The sequence below is a fragment of the Delphinapterus leucas genome, chromosome 9 (genome assembly GCF_059928025.1).
Source record: "Delphinapterus leucas isolate spDelLeu-1000000601 "Yukka" chromosome 9, BTC_Dleu_Yukka2, whole genome shotgun sequence".
NCBI classification, from domain to species: Eukaryota; Metazoa; Chordata; class Mammalia; order Artiodactyla; family Monodontidae; genus Delphinapterus; species Delphinapterus leucas.
In genome coordinates this window covers 32899998-32918641 of record NC_143137.1, presented here as the reverse complement: position 1 = coordinate 32918641, position 18644 = coordinate 32899998, and the positions used below count along the sequence as shown (strand labels likewise).

General features: G+C 37.9%; 1 protein-coding gene across 2 annotated transcripts in view; it reads left to right on the top strand.

Moving 5' to 3' along the window:
• Positions 1–18644, top strand: part of MET (MET proto-oncogene, receptor tyrosine kinase) — a 127854-nt gene that overhangs the window by 82002 nt on the left and 27208 nt on the right. For both annotated transcript variants that reach the window (XM_022582727.2, XM_089917484.1), the window contains 6 exons: positions 4200–4360; positions 6111–6213; positions 6325–6461; positions 7137–7298; positions 8064–8163; positions 11665–11883. In XM_022582727.2, coding sequence (XP_022438435.1) covers positions 4200–4360; positions 6111–6213; positions 6325–6461; positions 7137–7298; positions 8064–8163; positions 11665–11883 — 882 coding nt within the window. The remainder of the gene's footprint in view (positions 1–4199; positions 4361–6110; positions 6214–6324; positions 6462–7136; positions 7299–8063; positions 8164–11664; positions 11884–18644) is intronic.

Genomic DNA, 18644 nt, shown 5'->3' with positions numbered 1-18644 from the left:
GAAGTGCCTCCTGCTCTTAGAGAACTGAGCTTCTAGAAGTGGACTTCAGCCATGACGTTGTAGCCACACTCTCTAACTCTCTGTTGCCTTATTTACTTAAGCATGTGTTTGGCACTATGAAAATCTCCATGGCAATTTTTAAAAATTTTTTTCTTGATCCAGACACATTTTGCTTGAAGCTACTTCCCTGGTGAGGACCCAGTGTATATTTTCTCTGCCTGCATGTGGAACAGTTGGACTTAGTAACTAAGTAGTTCCTGTGAAAGATTCAAGTTAAAGGTCTTGGTCGGTCGCCTGGTTCAAGCCCAAGTAAACAAAGTGTACGAGTCAGAACAGGAACCACCCCCAAGAGCATGGCTGTTTTCATTTAGCTACGGTTTGGGGAAAGATTTGTACCAGGTGACTGGGTTTTAAACCAAATCATTTTATGTTAGGTGTTACACAGTTATTAAGACTTAGCTTGATCAGCTCAAGAATAAACTAGGAGATATTAAGAAAACAAATTTAAATCTATACTGTATTATTTATGCACTTTTTGTGTGTTTAATATGCTTTTAAAACCACATGCAGTTTTATACTTTTTAAAACACGTAGCCGTGGCAATTTGAGACACCAGACCTCTGAATCCAGCTATCCCATGAAAGAGATATGGGGAGTGTGTGTGTGTGTGTGTGTGTGTGTGTGCAACTAAATCACAATTTCATTTCAAAAACAGCCAAGCTGATGTTTTAAATAAAGAGCATGTTAAGAACTTGTACAAATGAAACATTTAACTTTGACCCATGTACCTCCTTTTATTAGTAATGAAAGCTATATTAAAATGGTTAAAAACAGTAAATATTTTAGAATTTTCTAGAACCAGAGAATCTCCCATAATGTTTGAATCCCCCCCCCAACCCCACACCTTCCCTAACTCCAGCACTCTAGCTGGAAATTTTTAAAAGGTTGGACTGCATCCTGCGCGATTCACTGAGGCTTGGGTGCTACAGTTAGAAAAAACGTAATGCAGCTGAGTCCATAAATCCCTTTCGGTTCATAGTTGTTAGGAAGATTTCATGCTGCACTAGAGCATGACATTTAGCATTCTTACTGCAAAAAAATAAGACAGATTATTCATCTTTTTCTTATCTGTCTTAAACGCTGCAGGCACAAAACCCAGCTAATGTGTAGAGTTTCACTTTCCAATAAATGTTAAGTCAACCTGCTTTTCAAGGTACATGATGTTCAGTGGCTGAAATTCTTTGCAGTTCCACATATGAAATATTTCAGGATTGCAAGCCCATTATTTTGTTTCAAACATGTTATCTGATCTTGTACTTAGAGAGCAATGAAAAATGCTTCAGAAAAGGAAGAGCACTTTCCAATATATTCTGAATTTATTAGGATAAAACTGTCATTCTTGTAGGATTAGAGTTCAGTCCCAGTGAGACAATAAAACAGTTTATTAATTGATCAGAAGGCTCAGATAAGAAGCAACAGCGATATCTAATGAGGGACCTGAGATATCTTATCTCACGCCTGCAATATACTGCCACCAATATATTTGTGACATTTACTGAAGAGACAAATTTTAATTTTCCAAAGTTTTTGGTGGTAGTGGTGTTGTTTTAACTTTCTCATGTATATCCTAATGGGTTTTGAAAATATGATCATTTAAATCATTTTCACCTGTGAAAGGACAGTAGCTACTTTTGTGGCTTGCTCTACCATATCCAGACACAGCCTCTGTGGCTTTATGCCGGACACTCATTTCCTTCTCACAGAGTTTCTCTACCCTCAGGATAACTCAGAGTTTGCCAGCCCATTGTTGGTTCTGTCCAAGGGTGTGTAGTCCAAGACTGCATCCTTCCTTTTCCCCTGGAAGAGTGAACATTACCCCATAAGCTAAGTCAGAAAAGCTCAGATGCCCCCCTCTAATATTTCAGCCGAGAGAGGAAAGCTAAGTAGAGCTGGCTTTTCAAATCCTGATGATCTAGCAGAGGTTTTATAGTATCTCTTTCTGTTGCCAGCACACCAACCAAACAACTCTCCGTGTCTTTTCTGAAATCATCACCCAATCGCTTTGCCTTATATATAGAAAGTGATGATGAATGTGGAGTGACAGACTTCAATTTTTACATCGAAAGGGGGGAATCCAGGCGGGGGGATCAGGCCAACATCAGCCTTGGGCTCTTTTCAGTGGGCAAGACTCCTCATTAAAAGAGGAAACAGCAGCTGTGTGACTGCCTCAGGCTGAAGAGAGTCCTGGAGGGTTAGATGTCTTTTTTTCCTCCTCCTGGATTTCTAACATAATAATAAACAGATATTTTTTTTCTAGCAGTTCTCATTTGGCTAGACAGGGGCGAAGTAAGTTTTCATGAAAGGCACAACTGTGTAATGGATTTCATGGGTAAAATAGCTATTGTAAGGGCATTAAGCTAAGACTTTTGAAGGGGTTTGGCAACAAGGGTATGACTTTGGTTTGTGGTCATTTACTTGGGAGGGAAGGGAATGTTTGCAAATTTGTATTTTGCTAAAAGCTCTTCTAAATTGTATAAGAATCACTTTCACTAACTTGTCTTTAGCAGATACCTTTACTGGCTTTTGAGTTGCCTCTGTAGCGGTGCTGTGTTTTCCCACCATTGTACTTTACAGCACAATTTACAATATGTCCCCCCAAAAGAGCATTTCCTTTCTCAATTGTCACAAAGCTGCTGCTGAGGAGAAGCTTATTTTTAACATAGAAATTTGTTTTGTTTTAATAGCTTTAGCCTAAGAATAGCTTAGTTGTTGTATAGACTTCATAAGAGCCTAATGCTGTCTTATATCACAGTTGCCAAATTTTTATTAATGAATTCAAGTTTTACTTTTTTTGGGGGGGGGCTGTGTTGGGTCTTCGTTGCTGTGCGTGGGCTTTCTCTAGTTGCCGCGAGCGGGGCTACTCTTTGTTGGGGTGTGCGGACTTCTCACTGCAGTGGCTTCTCTTGTTGCGGAGCACGGGCTCTAGGCGTGTGGGCTTCAGTAGTTGTGGCGCATGGGCTCAGTAGTTGTGGCACATGGGCTCAGTAGTTGTGGCTCATGTGCTCTAGAGCGCAGGCTCAGCAGTTGTGCAGCACGGGCTTAGTTGCTCTGCGGCATGTGGGATCTTCCCAGACCAGGGCTCGAACCTGTGTTCCCTGCATTGGCAGGCGGATTCTTTAACCACTGCGCCACCAAGGAGGCCCAGGTTTTACTTTTAATACACCAAAGATGAGCCTGCAATAATAAAAGGAACCTATTACTTATTTAATACTGAGCCTGAGGAAAAAAAGTCAGTCCTAGAAATGAGATGTACGGCGATGCCAAGGGAGATAATTAGAAACATTGCTACAATACAGATCTCATGTGGGGCTCTCTCCAATTCTGTTTTTATCTACTTCTAATAGAAATAATATATTGAATATATTAAATATTACATCATTTAGTTTGTCAACTAACCAGCTGGTATATATCAAATAGTGACCATATTTAAAGAAAAAATAAAAGTGGCAGATTAGTAATAAATGTGAATTAAGTATAAAGGAATGGGTTCACTTATTCATTTGTTGATAGCTGGCCTGCAGTAGATGGTTTATAGTGAGTGAATGAATGAATGGCAGATATGTATTGAATATCATATATGTGGTTGATATTATGATAGCTGATAAATGCAGCTATGAAAACACTGGGTGCAGAAAGAGGTATTTTTACTGTGTGACTTTCTCCTCTGGGTGGGGAATACCATAGCAACATGAATGTAGCACACACCCACCTGGCATACAGACCAAGGCATATATTAGGGCTTGGCTTCTAGGGCCTGTAAAGGAGTTTTGATCAGAGTTCAATCTGAAGGCCCATGAAGGGGTTATAAGCATGTAAAAGTCTGGGCCCAAAGTGTGTCTATGCCCAAGAGGGCCCTTCATCCCCACCCAGGCTGAATCTGCTCTCCTTCCCATCTCTGGATCTCCTGAAAACAGCTTGCTTCATCAGCCTGTCAGATAGTTTTAATGTTTGTTCCAGATTCTCTGAAATTTGTGACCCTTTTTCCTATAGTGAAAATTCATTTTTTTTAGATAATGGGAGAAGGGAAGGATTTCAGACTCTTTGAGTATACATATTTTGTTTGTTTGTTTCTTTGTTTTCCACACCTATGAAAGATAATAATATACTGGGTTTTTTTAAGTTCTATATTGTCCTCATAGGTTTTCCCAACTAGTGCCCCCCTTGAAGGAGGGACAACGCTGACCATATGTGGCTGGGACTTTGGATTCAAGAGGAATAATAAATTTGACTTGAAGAAAACCAAAGTTCTCCTTGGAAATGAGAGCTGCACCTTGACCTTAAGTGAGAGCACGATAAACATGTAAGGACATGAAATCGCTTGGCCAGGGTGTGCTTGGAAAACGGGTTTTGTCTTTGAATGAATCTTGTAAAACTCGCTCCAAATGTCTATCTCTTGAGTTAAAAAGGGTCTTGGCCCATCACTCCCCTTGAGGATTTGTTTTGTTTTTAAAACTGTTTACTCACCAGGATTACGGAAGAAGAAAGGTGACATTACTCAGGTGAAGAAAAGAAGAATCTAGCATCTGGGAGTTTTTCAAGCATTTTTGTAACAACTCTTGAGAAATTGAGTAGATTTGAAAGAATAGCACTGTTTGGGGTCGTTCCATCTTTAAAGTCTTCAAATAAAGAGAGTCTCAAACAGCTTTTTCTATAAAAATCAGAAACCACTCAATATGGACCCTCTCTTCTAAATTCACTTTCTAAACCTCAGAAATGTAATGAAGCAGCTGAATCACACCTTTGAGACTTTTTGTTTATGATGAGTTTAAATTTATATTTACCTGATATTTATTGGCACTGTAATGGAGGGAGTGTATCTCATATAACCATTCCCAAATCTTGGGAAATAGCAATGTTATCCCTATTTTACAAAGATGTTCAGAAAGGTGGAGTGTAGATTAGCAGAGGTAATCCAGAGGGTAAGAGCTGAACAGGCCTTCAAACTCAGCTCTCATGATTCAAGACCTGTTCCTGTTCTACTGTATTCTACATGTAACTTCTATAAGATCTGAATCCCATAATGAACAGAGAACCCAGAAATTTTTAGTTATATAGTAACAACAACCAAACATTTAAAGTTTTATAGTTGAACCTATTCTTTCAAGTGGTTATTTTATACCTAGTAGAATTCCTTTCAGGGTTATACAAAGATCTAAATCTACTCATTTTACAGAGGCCAAAACATCAAATAATGTCACACTTGTTTAGCTTAATGGCAAAACAAATTCATTCTAGAAATCCCCCTTGTAAGTTCTTGCTCATTGCATTGTAAATTAGAGCCTGTAAAAGTGAAACATAATTCATCCTCTTTTGTTTGCAGGGCAGAAATAGAGACACAGATGTAGAGAACAAATGTATGGACACCAAGCAGGGGAAAGTGGCAGGGGAGGTGGTGGTGGTGGGATGAATTGGGAGATTGGGATTGACATGTATACACTAATATGTATAAAATGGATAACTAATAAGAACCTGCTATATAAAAAAATAAAATAAAAAAATTTTTTAAAGTTATTTAATAAAACAAATTATATTTATACTTTTTAGGATTATAATAAGATTACTAATTCAAAAATAATTCTGTGGAAAGCCTATCACAATTTCATCATTTTTTAAGTAACTTAAATAAACATGTGTAACCCAGAAATGTATCTTTTGACATAATTTAAAGAAGAGATTCTGCTGAGTTGTAATCAGCCCATTGTTTCATATGCTGTTGAAGCACCATTTCTCCCTCTTAAGTATGCCAAACATTATGCCTATAATTGTATATTATTATATTATAATGAACTTTTCAATTGGTGAGGTCTGCATTGATGAGGTTTAACATTTCCTGTTTTGTCTGTATGAATAATACAAGACAGTCAGTATAAAGTTTAGCATAATAGTACAGAAACAGAATTATACAATTTTCAATTCTAATGCTTACCTGTAAACTCTGCTTGCTATTTAGAGTAGTCAGCTCACTGTTTAGAGATAATGGCCCATAATATAAAACAGCCAACCCAGAAAATGCTTTTGGATTTATAACATATAAAACTTTGTTTTTTCAGGTTGAAATGCACAGTTGGTCCTGCAATGAATGAACATTTCAATATGTCCATAGTTATTTCAAACAGTCGAGGGACCGTACATTATAGTACATTTTCCTATGTGGTAAGTCTAGGCATTAATTTTCTCATGAACTAGGATATTTAATTATTACTTAATCTACTTAGAGTTATAAAATTAACAAGTTATTTTGTTTTGTTTCTATCTCTCATTCAGGATCCTATAATAAAAAGTATTTCTCCAAGTTATGGTCCTAAAACTGGTGGCACTTTACTTACGTTAACTGGAAAGCACCTAAACAGTGGAAATTCTAGACACATTTCAATTGGTGGAAAAACATGTACTTTAAAAAGGTGTTGTAGTTTATTTTTTGTTGCATCAGTCAAGACGAATTAATATGTATACCTAAAAAATCAAGAAAAGATTGTTCTTCTTTTGTGACGAAAAATCAAAATGTTTATTATTTACTCTCCATCTTACAAAACTTTCTCCTTCCCAAATCCATCTACTCCTTTTTGCTGATTTTTCTACCCTTCCCTTATGGTTTATTAATTCCACTTTTAAGTTTTGTCTCCCCATCCACCTTCTTTATTGTTATGCTTAGTATCCCACCTATGCTATAAGCTGTGAGATTCTGGTAATTGACAATAAATTAAGATAAACATTTCCATCAAGATTTACAATTAGATCAGATCACTTTGGGGAGGTGAAAGCATGAGGGAGATTGGGTTAGGAAGTTATGTTTCTGCTTCTTAGATTTGGGAGAGCTCAGTTTAGTCAAGTGCCAAAAGGATACTTTAAAATTGCTTAAAATCCCAAATATTTCTAAGTCAAGGATGACCTAAGTTTGGGATCCAGTCAATTGTAAATTGACTACAATTTCTAGATTAGAAAGTTTTTTTCTAGACCACATCAGGAAATTCCCATTTAGGAGCCACTGACTGATACCCTTTTGATTTATGTATATAATTCTAATATATGTGTGTCTCTAATAGCAAAGGTCCATTTTCTTAATTTTTTTTGTTCAGTGTTTCAGATAGTATTCTCGAATGTTATACCCCAGCCCAAAGCACTCCAACTGAGTTTCCTATTAAATTGAAAATTGACTTAGCCAACCGAGAGATGAACAGCTTCATTTACCGGGAAGACCCCATTGTCTATGAAATACATCCCACCAAATCTTTTGTTAGGTAAGTAAAAGCTTCTGATGGGTATAAGAAAATAATGAACATGAGGATGACTGGCTGTTGAATAGTCAAAAGGAAGACAGTTTTATCTCTGGATTTGATACTGTTGCATTTTTTTTGAAGGCTACCTTTCCAATTCGGGAGTGAAAACTACATTCAGGCTCTGAGTACAATTTGACCTTATCAGTGCTAGTTCATGCCATTTTATCCTATTCTAAATAGATTTCATTAAAACAGTTTAACTGGACATCATAGTTTTGATATTTATGCACTTATATTATGTACATTTTAATTCTATACTAACCTTAGTGCCTAAAAGTGGAATCACCTTTTTCTCTTCATTCTTCAGTGTATTTTTGCCCTGCCTACTTTACACACAGCTTTTCCCTATACCAGACTCCCTCTGAATCAATATCTCATTGGACCCAATTCAGTCTGCCTTGTTTCTGTTAATTCTATCAGTCTAGCAACAACAGTTAAGTTCATTTTTCCTTTGTATTTTTTTCAGACAGGAAAAAATATTTCTTTTGCTTACTTTGTGAATAAAAAGACAAATGCATTTCTTCAGCTTATGAAATATGAATTTTTAAAACATTTTCAAGTTAAATAAGTTATTGCCAAAGAAAAACTACCACTGAACTTTCATTTGACTTTGGCTGTGGCTATAACTTGCAGTCACTACGTGTGATTTAATTTAATTTCTCTCTTAAAATACTTGATAGAGAAAGAACCTCTCAATATTGCTATTTTTCTATTTTATTTTGCCAGTGGTGGGAGCACAATAACAGGTGTTGGAAAAAACCTGAATTCAGTTAGTATCCTGAGGATGGTAATAAATGTTCACGAAGCAGGAAGGAACTTTACGGTGGTAAGTCCTCTGAGTGATAGTTGTGCTTAGAGCTCAGCATCTCTGCTTCTGCCACCAGCTTTCAGGGTAGCAGAGACATTTCAGTTTTGCCTTTAATGTTTGCTAGTTATCTTCCTTGCAGCACGGGTCAAATAGTATTTTCTATTCAACAACTAAAATTATCTAGTCTCAGGCTAACATTATAAAACACACACACACACACACACATAATATTTAGACACAAATAATGATTATCAACTTGAGGCAGTGTTTTTTAAAGACAGTCAGTACAAGGGCAAACCACGTCATTCCCTGTCTTAGTCAGTTCAGGCTGCTATAACAAAAATACCATAGACTGGGTGGCTTACACAACAAACATTTATTTCTCACAGTTCTGAAGGCTGGTAAGTCCAAGACCAGGGTGCCAGCAGATCTGGCTGTCTGGGGAGGGCCTGCTTCCTGGTTTGCAGATGATTATCTTCTCATTGTATCCCCACATGGAGGTGAAAGAAAGAGGCAGCAAGATCTCTTGTGTCTCTTCTTATGAGGGCACTAACTCCATCATGAGAACTTCACTCTCATGACCAGCTTACCTCCCAAAGGCCCCATCTCCAAATACAGTCACACTGGAGATTAGGCTTCCAACATATGAATTTGGGGAGGATGCAATCATTCAGGCCATTGCATTTCCATATCCCCCCTTTTTTAATATCCCATAGAACATCAACCCTTTTGCTCTAATAAAACCCTTGGGTAAAGCCTCTAATCTTGCCACAGCATCCTTGTCTTCCTAAGTGGTACAGTGTTTTCTTACACATCCCTGCTTCTTACCATTCCTCTTGTGCCTTGGTTAGCATGTTATCAAATAATGAGAAAGAGCATTAGAATATTTATGTCCTAGAGTGTGTATGTTGTTTGGTATTTCTCCACCTTTTTTCTTTTATTTGCAAGGTCAATCAGAATTTAACTGAATTCCTCCTTAAAAGTGATTGACCTATTTTGTGCTCTAACAATTTTGGGACATCACATTAAAATGGTAGTTTTACTTCAGACCTTAGGAAGTTTGGAGTTATTTACAAAGATTTCATATTTTTGTTGTTTTTCTTTGATATAAAATATCCATAATCTAGTTGGACTTGTACACGCAGCTTAGAATGAAAGTTCTAAGTGCCCCCTCTCAAGCAGGGGCTTAACTGGGGAGGCAATAGATTGAATTACAGCACTTCCTTTTAGATTCCCATCCAATATTTTGTGAAGGCTAAGACCACAGTGTGCTTTAATTACAAAAACCAATTTGGGGCTAAAAATGTCAAGCCAAATCACCAAACAATAAGGTCATCTCAAATGAGATTTTTCTTGACCTTCTCAATCAGCCACATTGCATCACCTCTAAAGAGTATTATTAGATTTTTATAATATTCCTGAGAGATTGTACTCCAGGGAGTCACCGTATGAAGTAGAGAGCTTTGAAACCAATCCCTGCACATGGCCACAAACAAAGTTAGAATACCGCCACTATTAATTTAAAGGACATCAGTTCTCCACAGCCAGGCCTAGCAATTTTTCATTAACCTATAAAAATAACAGTAACCCTCTTTGGTGTTGGCATGTGACTTTTTAAAGCAGAAATCTGAGAACTTATTAGTTTATCTAATTCACACCGAGCCTGCGTTATTGAAATAATGACTAAGTTTTCTTCCTTCTTCCTCACCAGCATTATGATGACATGTGGCATCATTCATTCATTTTTAATCAAATAGTTATTAAAACCTCCTAGATGTGCCAAGGAAGATTCAAACAATGGTAGAAGATTTAAATCTTATCTGTTTACATATCTGGAAATGTAAACTTCTCTTATTTTAGCCACAAACATATTAGTACAATAGAACAATGCATTCAAATTGGACAGGAATGAAAATTTCAGTGAGTCTATTTGACTATTGTTTGTGAAAAACCTCTTAAAGAGGTGTGTGTTCCTTCCATGTTCCCTGCTTCTTATAGAATTTGAAGCTGACCATGATGAATTGAACCCATTCATTATTTAACAGAGAAAAACTCTTGGTCAGGTTTGACTTAGATATACTAATCCAGCCACAATAATTTTTAAGCCTAACGATCTCAAATATTTTAAAATAAAAATACTAATCACCTTCTTAACAAAATGCATATTAATTTGTTAATATGCATTATGTCCCAGAAGCCAGCAATTTGTTGTATAGTTTTCAAATTTCTTGTTACGTAGAGAATTACCGTAATAGCAGTAAAATTGTTCATTTCCTTTTTTCAAGATGATAGAATAAATAGCTTTTAGCATTATAATATGGATTTGATACAAAACTAAGTAATATTTTATTCATATTATTATCTATTTATCAGTTTTCTTTATCTGCTTATAGCACACATTTTTTAATGTAGGATAATTTTTTAAATTATTTTTAAAAGAAAATACCAAATATCCAATTTTGTTTGTGCTTTTTATGTATATCCTGAGTGCTTTTTCTATTGTGGGCATAAGTAATTGTTTTATCTCCAACTCTACTTGTCAAAGAAAAGGAAATATGAGGGATGTTGTTGCTTGTTTGTCTTTTCCTTGGGGGAAAAAATGCAACCATTTAACCTTAAATGTGCCACTTTGTGTTGGTGGTTTAGTCTAAGCACAATCAAGAGGAAACCACATTTTCCAAACTTCTATAAATCAGAATTACAAAGGGGAAGATTTGAAATGAGAGATGAAAGGGCATGAAATAATAATAACAGAGCCTTTGTAAAATAGCATAGGAAAAGATTTATCAGTAGAGAATACAAAGTGAGCGAGAAGCCATCCAGTGTGGGAGTTATGTGAATTTTAGGGTCAGTGGCCTAGGATTTATGTTCCCTGCTTTGCCACTCAGAGCTGTGTGACCTGGTCTGATGACATCAGCTTGCAAAGCTCAGTTTCTTCATCTGTAATTATGTGTGTAATCGTAGCACCTACCTCATAGGATTATTGTGAGAATTAAATGAGACCAACCTTGTACTAAAGTGTTTTGCACAGGACCTGGCACTCAGTAATTGATAGCTTAAAACACACTAATAAGATGACCTGTATACACTACCAAATGTAAAATAGATAGCTCGTGGGAAGCTGCTGCATAGCACAGGGAGATCAGCTCGATGCTTTGTGATCACCTAGAGGGATGGGATAGGGAGGGTAGGAGGGAGGCTCAAAAGGGAGGGGATATGGGGATATATGTATACATATAGCTGATTCACTTTGTTATAAAGCAGAAACTAACTCACCATTGTAGAGCAATTATACTCCAATAAAGATGTTAAAAAAAAAAAAAAAAGACCGTGTTGTTTAGAGAATCACATCTGTCATGTTTCCAGAAATGTGTTCTTCAACATTAGGAAGTTAAATGGAGATTTTTTTTCAAAATTGTACATTTTCAATTGATTGTCTGAAACAGTGAAATGTGAAAGTTGCTATTGATGTTGTCAAGCTATGTTCTGTTTACAGTGGATAATTGTGTTTTACTATAGGCATGTCAGCATCGCTCTAATTCGGAGATAATCTGCTGTACAACTCCTTCACTACAACAGCTGAACCTACAACTCCCCCTGAAAACCAAAGCCTTTTTCATGTTAGATGGGATCCATTCCAAATACTTTGATCTCATTTATGTACATAATCCTGTGTTTAAGCCTTTTGAAAATCCAGTGATGATCTCAATAGGCAGTAAAAATGTACTGGAAATTAAGGTAAGAAACGCTTAAAATCATCTCTCAAATCATCAACTTGCACCTAATTGACTTCATAGCTATTTGAATAAAATTGTTGTACTTGGTCATTATCTTCTACTACATCGGCAAATATCTAAGCTCTGAGAAACAAATCTTTTTGACATAAGACTAAAAGGTATGTATAATCACGAACTGCTTTTTAATGAAGCATTTAAAAACTCTTTCTTGTGTATATATTAAAAAGTAGTAAATGTGAGACACAAATCCATTAAAGTTGCCTATGATGTATCATTCTGCCAACGTTATATATTTCCCTGGACACCTAAATGTGCTCATTATAAGATAAAAGGTAAGAGTCATGAAAGTAAACGCATCAATTGTAGTTCTGTACTTCCTTCTAATTTGGAATTTTGTATCGGTGTGGTTATCTCTAAGCTGATTTATAAGTGGAGCTGGATTTCCTCTACCTCAGAAATATATTAGCTTCTAAATATAATTTGATTGGACAATAACAAATCATCTTTTCTAACCCAGCCTGTTGCAAACAAAGAATACTAAAACCCAGAGAGGTTAAGTGGTTTGACAAGTGATCAAATCGTGGCAAAACAAAGACTAGAATACAACTCTTTTATGTTGCTTCAGTACTTTTACTTCAAATAGTACTAAAAGAGGCAAAATGATCAAAACTTTAATTATCTGTAGCCCCAGTCTCTAGAAACAACAAAATATTTATGCTTCAACATGATGTTTTAGGCATGCAGGATTTTCCCCCTGAAAGATAGCCTGAATGCAAATATGAACAAACACAAAGTAATACGATAGTCCTTGTTTAGATGTAATATAAATTCCCAAAGACCATCTCCATCTAAGTAAGAATATGTTTCTACTAAAATTTTTCTGCTTTTTCAACAAGATTTTATCTACAGCCAAACCCATGCACACGTTCGTACTCATACAAGTTTACTAACCTCGCAACTGTGTTTTGTACAATAATTAAGCAAGCCCAGCGTGAAATTAAATGGAAGCCTGCTTCAACGAACAGCATGTTTACCATAGCAGAGTTCTTTCATCTGCTTCTTTAATTAGTTTTAGAAAGGGAGAAAGAGCTTTTATCACTTCTTTTTTTTTCAATAAAATTAATCTAGTGTGACCTTTTGCTTTCAACAATTACTGTGTTTGCCATTTGAAAGATTCCATTTGATTTTTCTTGATGAAAACAAAGGTTTATTTGCAAATATTTTTACACCCAGATAAACTCTATTTTTCTGTTCCTGTATCTATGATGGAAGGATTAGAGAAGAATGGTTCTTTATCTTCCCTTTCAAGCAGTCTTATATGGAGGAGAAAACTCCTTTTTCTGTAAATTACATACCCATTATTCAATGTCCTACAAAATTGTTGGACCAAGAAAAGTATGATTCGACATAATCCTCAGCCTTTCAATGCTGTTCCCAACCTGGCCCAAAAGGCCTCTGGAAACAGACACAAGAGACTTTCTTTTCTTGCCTATATACAGAATGACTCTTTTCTCTAACAAGGGTCTAGCACCTGTCATGTCACAGAGTGGCAATCTGGGGAAAAAAGGAATAGTTTTGGGGGACTATTTTGGTGTCATGATTCAGTCTTCTCCCATATTCCATTTTACGTATGTGTAAGAGGAAATCTAGTGTAAGAGAATCTTTGTGTGACAGCAATTTAACCCTTTATCAGTTTCTAAAGTTGATCACATTAAAACCTCTGCCTCTCTGAGGGCAGAAACAAAGAAACATAAAGCAAGAGAAAAGAAAAGAAAAAGCCTCTTCTGGACAAGCAGTGAACTGTTTTTTATCAAAAGAAAGGGTGTCATTTTATTTCATGTTGTGCTTGTTCAATTACCATTCAAAACATGAATGTGAAGTATGTTTGCGTTCCATCAGTGAAAACACTATGGAGAGAATTGTGTTTAGAGTGAGATTTGCTTCTTGTTGCCAGGAAGAGTTCGTGCTCCTCAAGCAGCCATGCATACAAGAATTCCTTGGCTAAAAAGAGACTGTGATAGTTTCCAGCCCTAGTTGTGAGAATTGGCTTAGTCAATAGTTGGTGTAATGATTACACCATGGCCAAGAGGGTCAGCCAAGTTTGGATCAAGAGAACATAATAGAGATCGGGGATCAGTCATTCCTCAGGACTTATCAGAAACCCCATTAACGTGGGAGGTAGTTTATATCCAAGGCTTAGGCACTAGCTGTGGACAGTGGTCATCAGAAGTAGACATCTCGGGACTTCCCTGGTGGCGCAGTGGTTAAGAACCTGCCTGCCAATGCAGAGGACACGGGTTCGAGCCCTGGTCCGGGAAGATCCCACATTCCACGGAGCAATTAAGCCTGTGCACCACAACTACTGAGGCTGTGCTCTAGAGCCCGCGAGCCACAACTACTGAAGCCCCTGCGCCTAGAGCCCATGCTCCACAACAAGAGAAGCCACCACAATGAGAAGCCCATGCACCCCACAAAGAGTAGCCCCCTCTCACCGCAACTAGAGAAAAGCCTGTGCACAGCAACGAAGACCCAATGCCACCAAAAGTAAAAAATAAACAAATTTATGGAAAAAAAAAGAAGTAGACATCTCTTTAGGAGTACACATTAAGGTACGGTGTTCACGTCAACAACAGCTCACATTTGTGTGGAATTTTAGTTAACACAGTACTTTGACATATGTTGTTTCCTTTGAGACTCATGTGGACTTGTGAGGTTAGGAGGTCAGTGATAATCATCCCCATTTGTAGATAAGTAAACAGATGTTTAGAAAGATTAGGTAATTTGTTTTGGGTCATCTAGGGAGCAAACAGCATAACTAGGGCTCACACTCAAATTTCTTGATTCCAGATTTGGTCTTCTTTCCACTACGTTACAAAGGCTTTCATATTAACTTTCATTTCATGTATACCAAAATACCTTTCATAATAGAGAAATTTTTTATCATACGGTACATGGATAGCTATACAATCCTTTAAGTGAAATAGCTCTAAACTCTAAAAATATCTAAAATTCAATTCTGTTGAAAGGAACCCTGAATTTTTTCCTAATTATCTTATATGACTCTTTGTTCATGATCATATTTTATGGAAACTAGAGAAGCACAGTATTTAATGCTGGAACTAGGACTGCCTGACACTGCCCTGGGGCTTCATCTTATTCTAGAGCATATAGATATACATGGTAATAGAGATGCTTCAGAAGTCCAGTTTGGAGAAGTTGGCTGAAACAGGAAAAGCAGCAGGAAGATCATCTAAGTCAGGGAACAGGGACTCAGGCTACGATACTAGGAGCATAAGAGCAAAGGTTGAGAACTCAGCTAGAGGCCTGTGTCAGTTTCTGGGCATCAGAAGGATCTAGAAGGGAGAGTAGTTCTGAGCTAACTCAGTCTACCTGCTGCCCAGAGCCAGCTAGAGTTTTGTCTTCCTCCCACTTCTGACTAAGATACCTGCAATTGCAGGCCCAAACCCATTCACAACCACCGTGAGGCCAGTTCTGTCTCCAGACAGGGTAGAAATGAAGGGCTATTTTCTTAGAGGTCATTTGGTCCAGTGTCAAGACCTATTCTTATTGATGGTGCTCATAAACTAGTACAGTTGACCCTTGAACAACACAGGTTTGAACTGTGCAGGTCCACTATACGCGGATTTTTTTCAATAAATACATACTATAGTCCTACGTGATCCATGGTTGGTTGAATCTGTGGTTACAGAACCTCAGATACAGAGGGCTGACTGTGAAGTTATACATGGATTTTCAACTACACGGGGGTCAGTGCCCCTAACCCCCCACGTTATTCAGGGGTCAACTGTATTTCCCTGTGCTACACACTTTAATATGCATTCTGTGGGGGAAAAAAACCCATATTCCAGGGCACATAGACAGCACCTGTGGTATCCCAGTGCCCCAAGTAGCCAATGAAGAGACCAGTTTAATTTTGGTTCATCCAGCTTTCCTCAAAAGACCTGGGAACTTTTTTCCCCAAATGCCTGTTAATGTCCTGTGGAGTTAGTTTTGAAGCTTTCTGTCATGGGTCTTTGGCCTAGTTCCCAAGCTGAGGGGGCTCATATCCTCTGGATAAAGTGTAAATGTCCGTCCACCACCACCCCACCTCACTGACTTTCTATTGCCAGCCTCCCTGGACCGTGGCCTGGCTGAGTCCTGCTACCATCCCCTCCATGGCCTTAACTGACTTTCCCAGACTCAACATTGTGGCCCCCTGGAGTCATGAAAACTTGCAAGACCCTGCCTGTTATAATGCTATTTTTCAAATCCTACCCACTTCCACTCATATCGGCTCTGCTCTGTAGCCAGCTCAGACATGGGTTCCCAGGCCTGAGTCCTAGATAGAAACATGTCATACCTGGCCAGAGTTCAGAGGAAATGGACAAGGGACATCCTGATATGACAGAGGAGTAACAATTTTTCACTTTAGAAATATATTCATTTAAACATTATAGTGAGGGGAAGAAACTCTTACTCATCTTTATATTACAGAGTTTTGTCTAACACACAGTAGTAGATGGTAAGTAGATTTGTATTAAATGGAATTGATTTGCTTCACGACCAGGTCCCTTCTTGAACCTTAGTTCTCAATGTGTAAAGCAGGAATGACCATAATACCTACCTCAGGGAAGTGTCTTTGCAGGATAAAATGAGATAATTATAACTCTAAATGGCTCTATGGGTGTAGGGGATTAAAGACCAGAAAGCTCCTTTTATTTTGCTTTATTTAAAAACCTATGCATTACTGTTTTAATGACTGAAGAACTAATCCAATTTTGTAAATATGTTCTACTATTTAATAATAGCTAATATTAAATAATAAAAAGTAAATAATAAAATTCCTAAACATAAACATTTTTTTCCACAGCTCGATAAAGCTATGTTTAAGTGACAAAAACCAGCCTATACCTTTTTTTTTTCCTGATTCGGTCCCCTCTGTTATATAGTAGTGGGCTTCCAGTATCAGTTTTTTGATATCTTGGATTGTAAATTTTTAAAATAATCACTGTACAGGGCTTCCCTGGTGGTGCAGTGGTTAGGAATCCGCCTGTCAAGGCAGGGGACACGGGTTCGAGCCCTGGACCGGGAAGATCCCACATGCCGCGGAGCAACAAAGCCTGTGCGCCACAACTACCGAAGCCTGCGTGCCTAGAGCCCGTGCTCCACAACAAGAGGAGCCAACGCAATGAAAAGCACGTGCACCGCAACTAAGAGTATCCCCCGCTCGTTGCAACTAGAGAAAGCCCTCGTGCAGCAACAAAGACCCGACGCAGCCAAAAATAAATAAGATAAATTTAAAAAAAATAAAATAGTCACTATACATATAAAGCTGATATTAATTTCTTATGTAAGTCACTAATTATTATGCCTTTCTTAGTAGGCACAAATGAAGAGGGGTTTCGTTGTTCAGCTTTGTGACCTGTTTTTGTTTTAGATAAGCTTTTATGCAACATCCTAGGCAGCCCTGAGCCTAAAAGGAGTATTGGAAATGTAAACGCAGTATGTTCATCCCTTCCCCCAGCCTTCATCATTATCTAAGCAAGCAAGACACATTTTAGTCATTCCCTCATAAATCAAGCCCTCCAGCTCTTTAATCTCTTTCCTTTGTCATTCCCTGAATTTCCTCCAGTATGTGAGCCAATGCCTTAGCCCTCCTCAGTCCTAACCAACAAGTTGTCATTTGAAGCCCCAAGGTGACTTATTAGATTTATGTGCTTCTACGTTGACTTGCCCTGTGGGGCTGACCTGGTTCAATGGAGTACACATACTGCCTCTAGAAATATCGTAAGGATAGAGTTTGTCTATATCCATTTTTTTTTAACTCCAAATTCATGTTAGAAAGAAGTATTTTCTTCCAGCTTCTTTTCCGAGAATAATATTTGACCTAGCAATCTATCGAGATCCATATGAGACAATGTATGTAAAACTAGTTTGCCAAGTGTTAAAGGTCATGTAAAACAAAGTGGGAAACAAAGTAGCAGTACTGTATTTGTTACTGGCTGCTCTTTGTCCCTAAGAAAAATGCTAATAAGTTTTGATATCTCTCTCTCCTCAAAATAATAACTTTTTAAAAATTAACCATACTTGGACTTCCCTGGTGGTGCAGTGGCTAAGAATCTGCCTGCCAATGCAGGGGACGCAGGTTCAAGCCCTGGTTCGGGAAGATCCCACATGCCGTGGAGCAACTAAGCCCGTGCGCCACAAGTACGGAGCCTGTGCTCTAGAACCCGCGAGCCACAACTACTGAAAACCATTCGCCTAGAGCCCGTGCTCTGCAACAAGAGAAGCCACCGCAGTGAGAAGCCTGCCCACCGCAACAAAGAGGAGCCCCACTCGCCGCAACTAGAGAAAGCCCACGTGCAGCAACGAAGACCCAACGCCAAAAAATAAATAATAAAAATAAAATAAATAAAATTTTAAAATAATAAATAAATAGTCATACTCATTAAGTCTTCATATGAGAAATTGTGCCACTTCTTTACCAAGGCTAATTATTGGTTTCTTCAACAAAACAGTGATATTTTAAATACCTAATGGTGACTTCAATTAACTAAATATGTCAAATTGAACAATGTTTTTAAAGCCTTCATGTAACTATATAATTGTTCAAAATAATGTAATCATGGGCTTCCCTGGTGGCGCAGTGGTTGAGAGTCCACCTGCCGATGCAAGAGACGCGGGTTCGTGACCCGGTCTGGGAAGATCCCGCCTGCCGCAGAGCGGCTGGGCCCGTGAGCCATGGCCGCTGAGCCTGCGCTC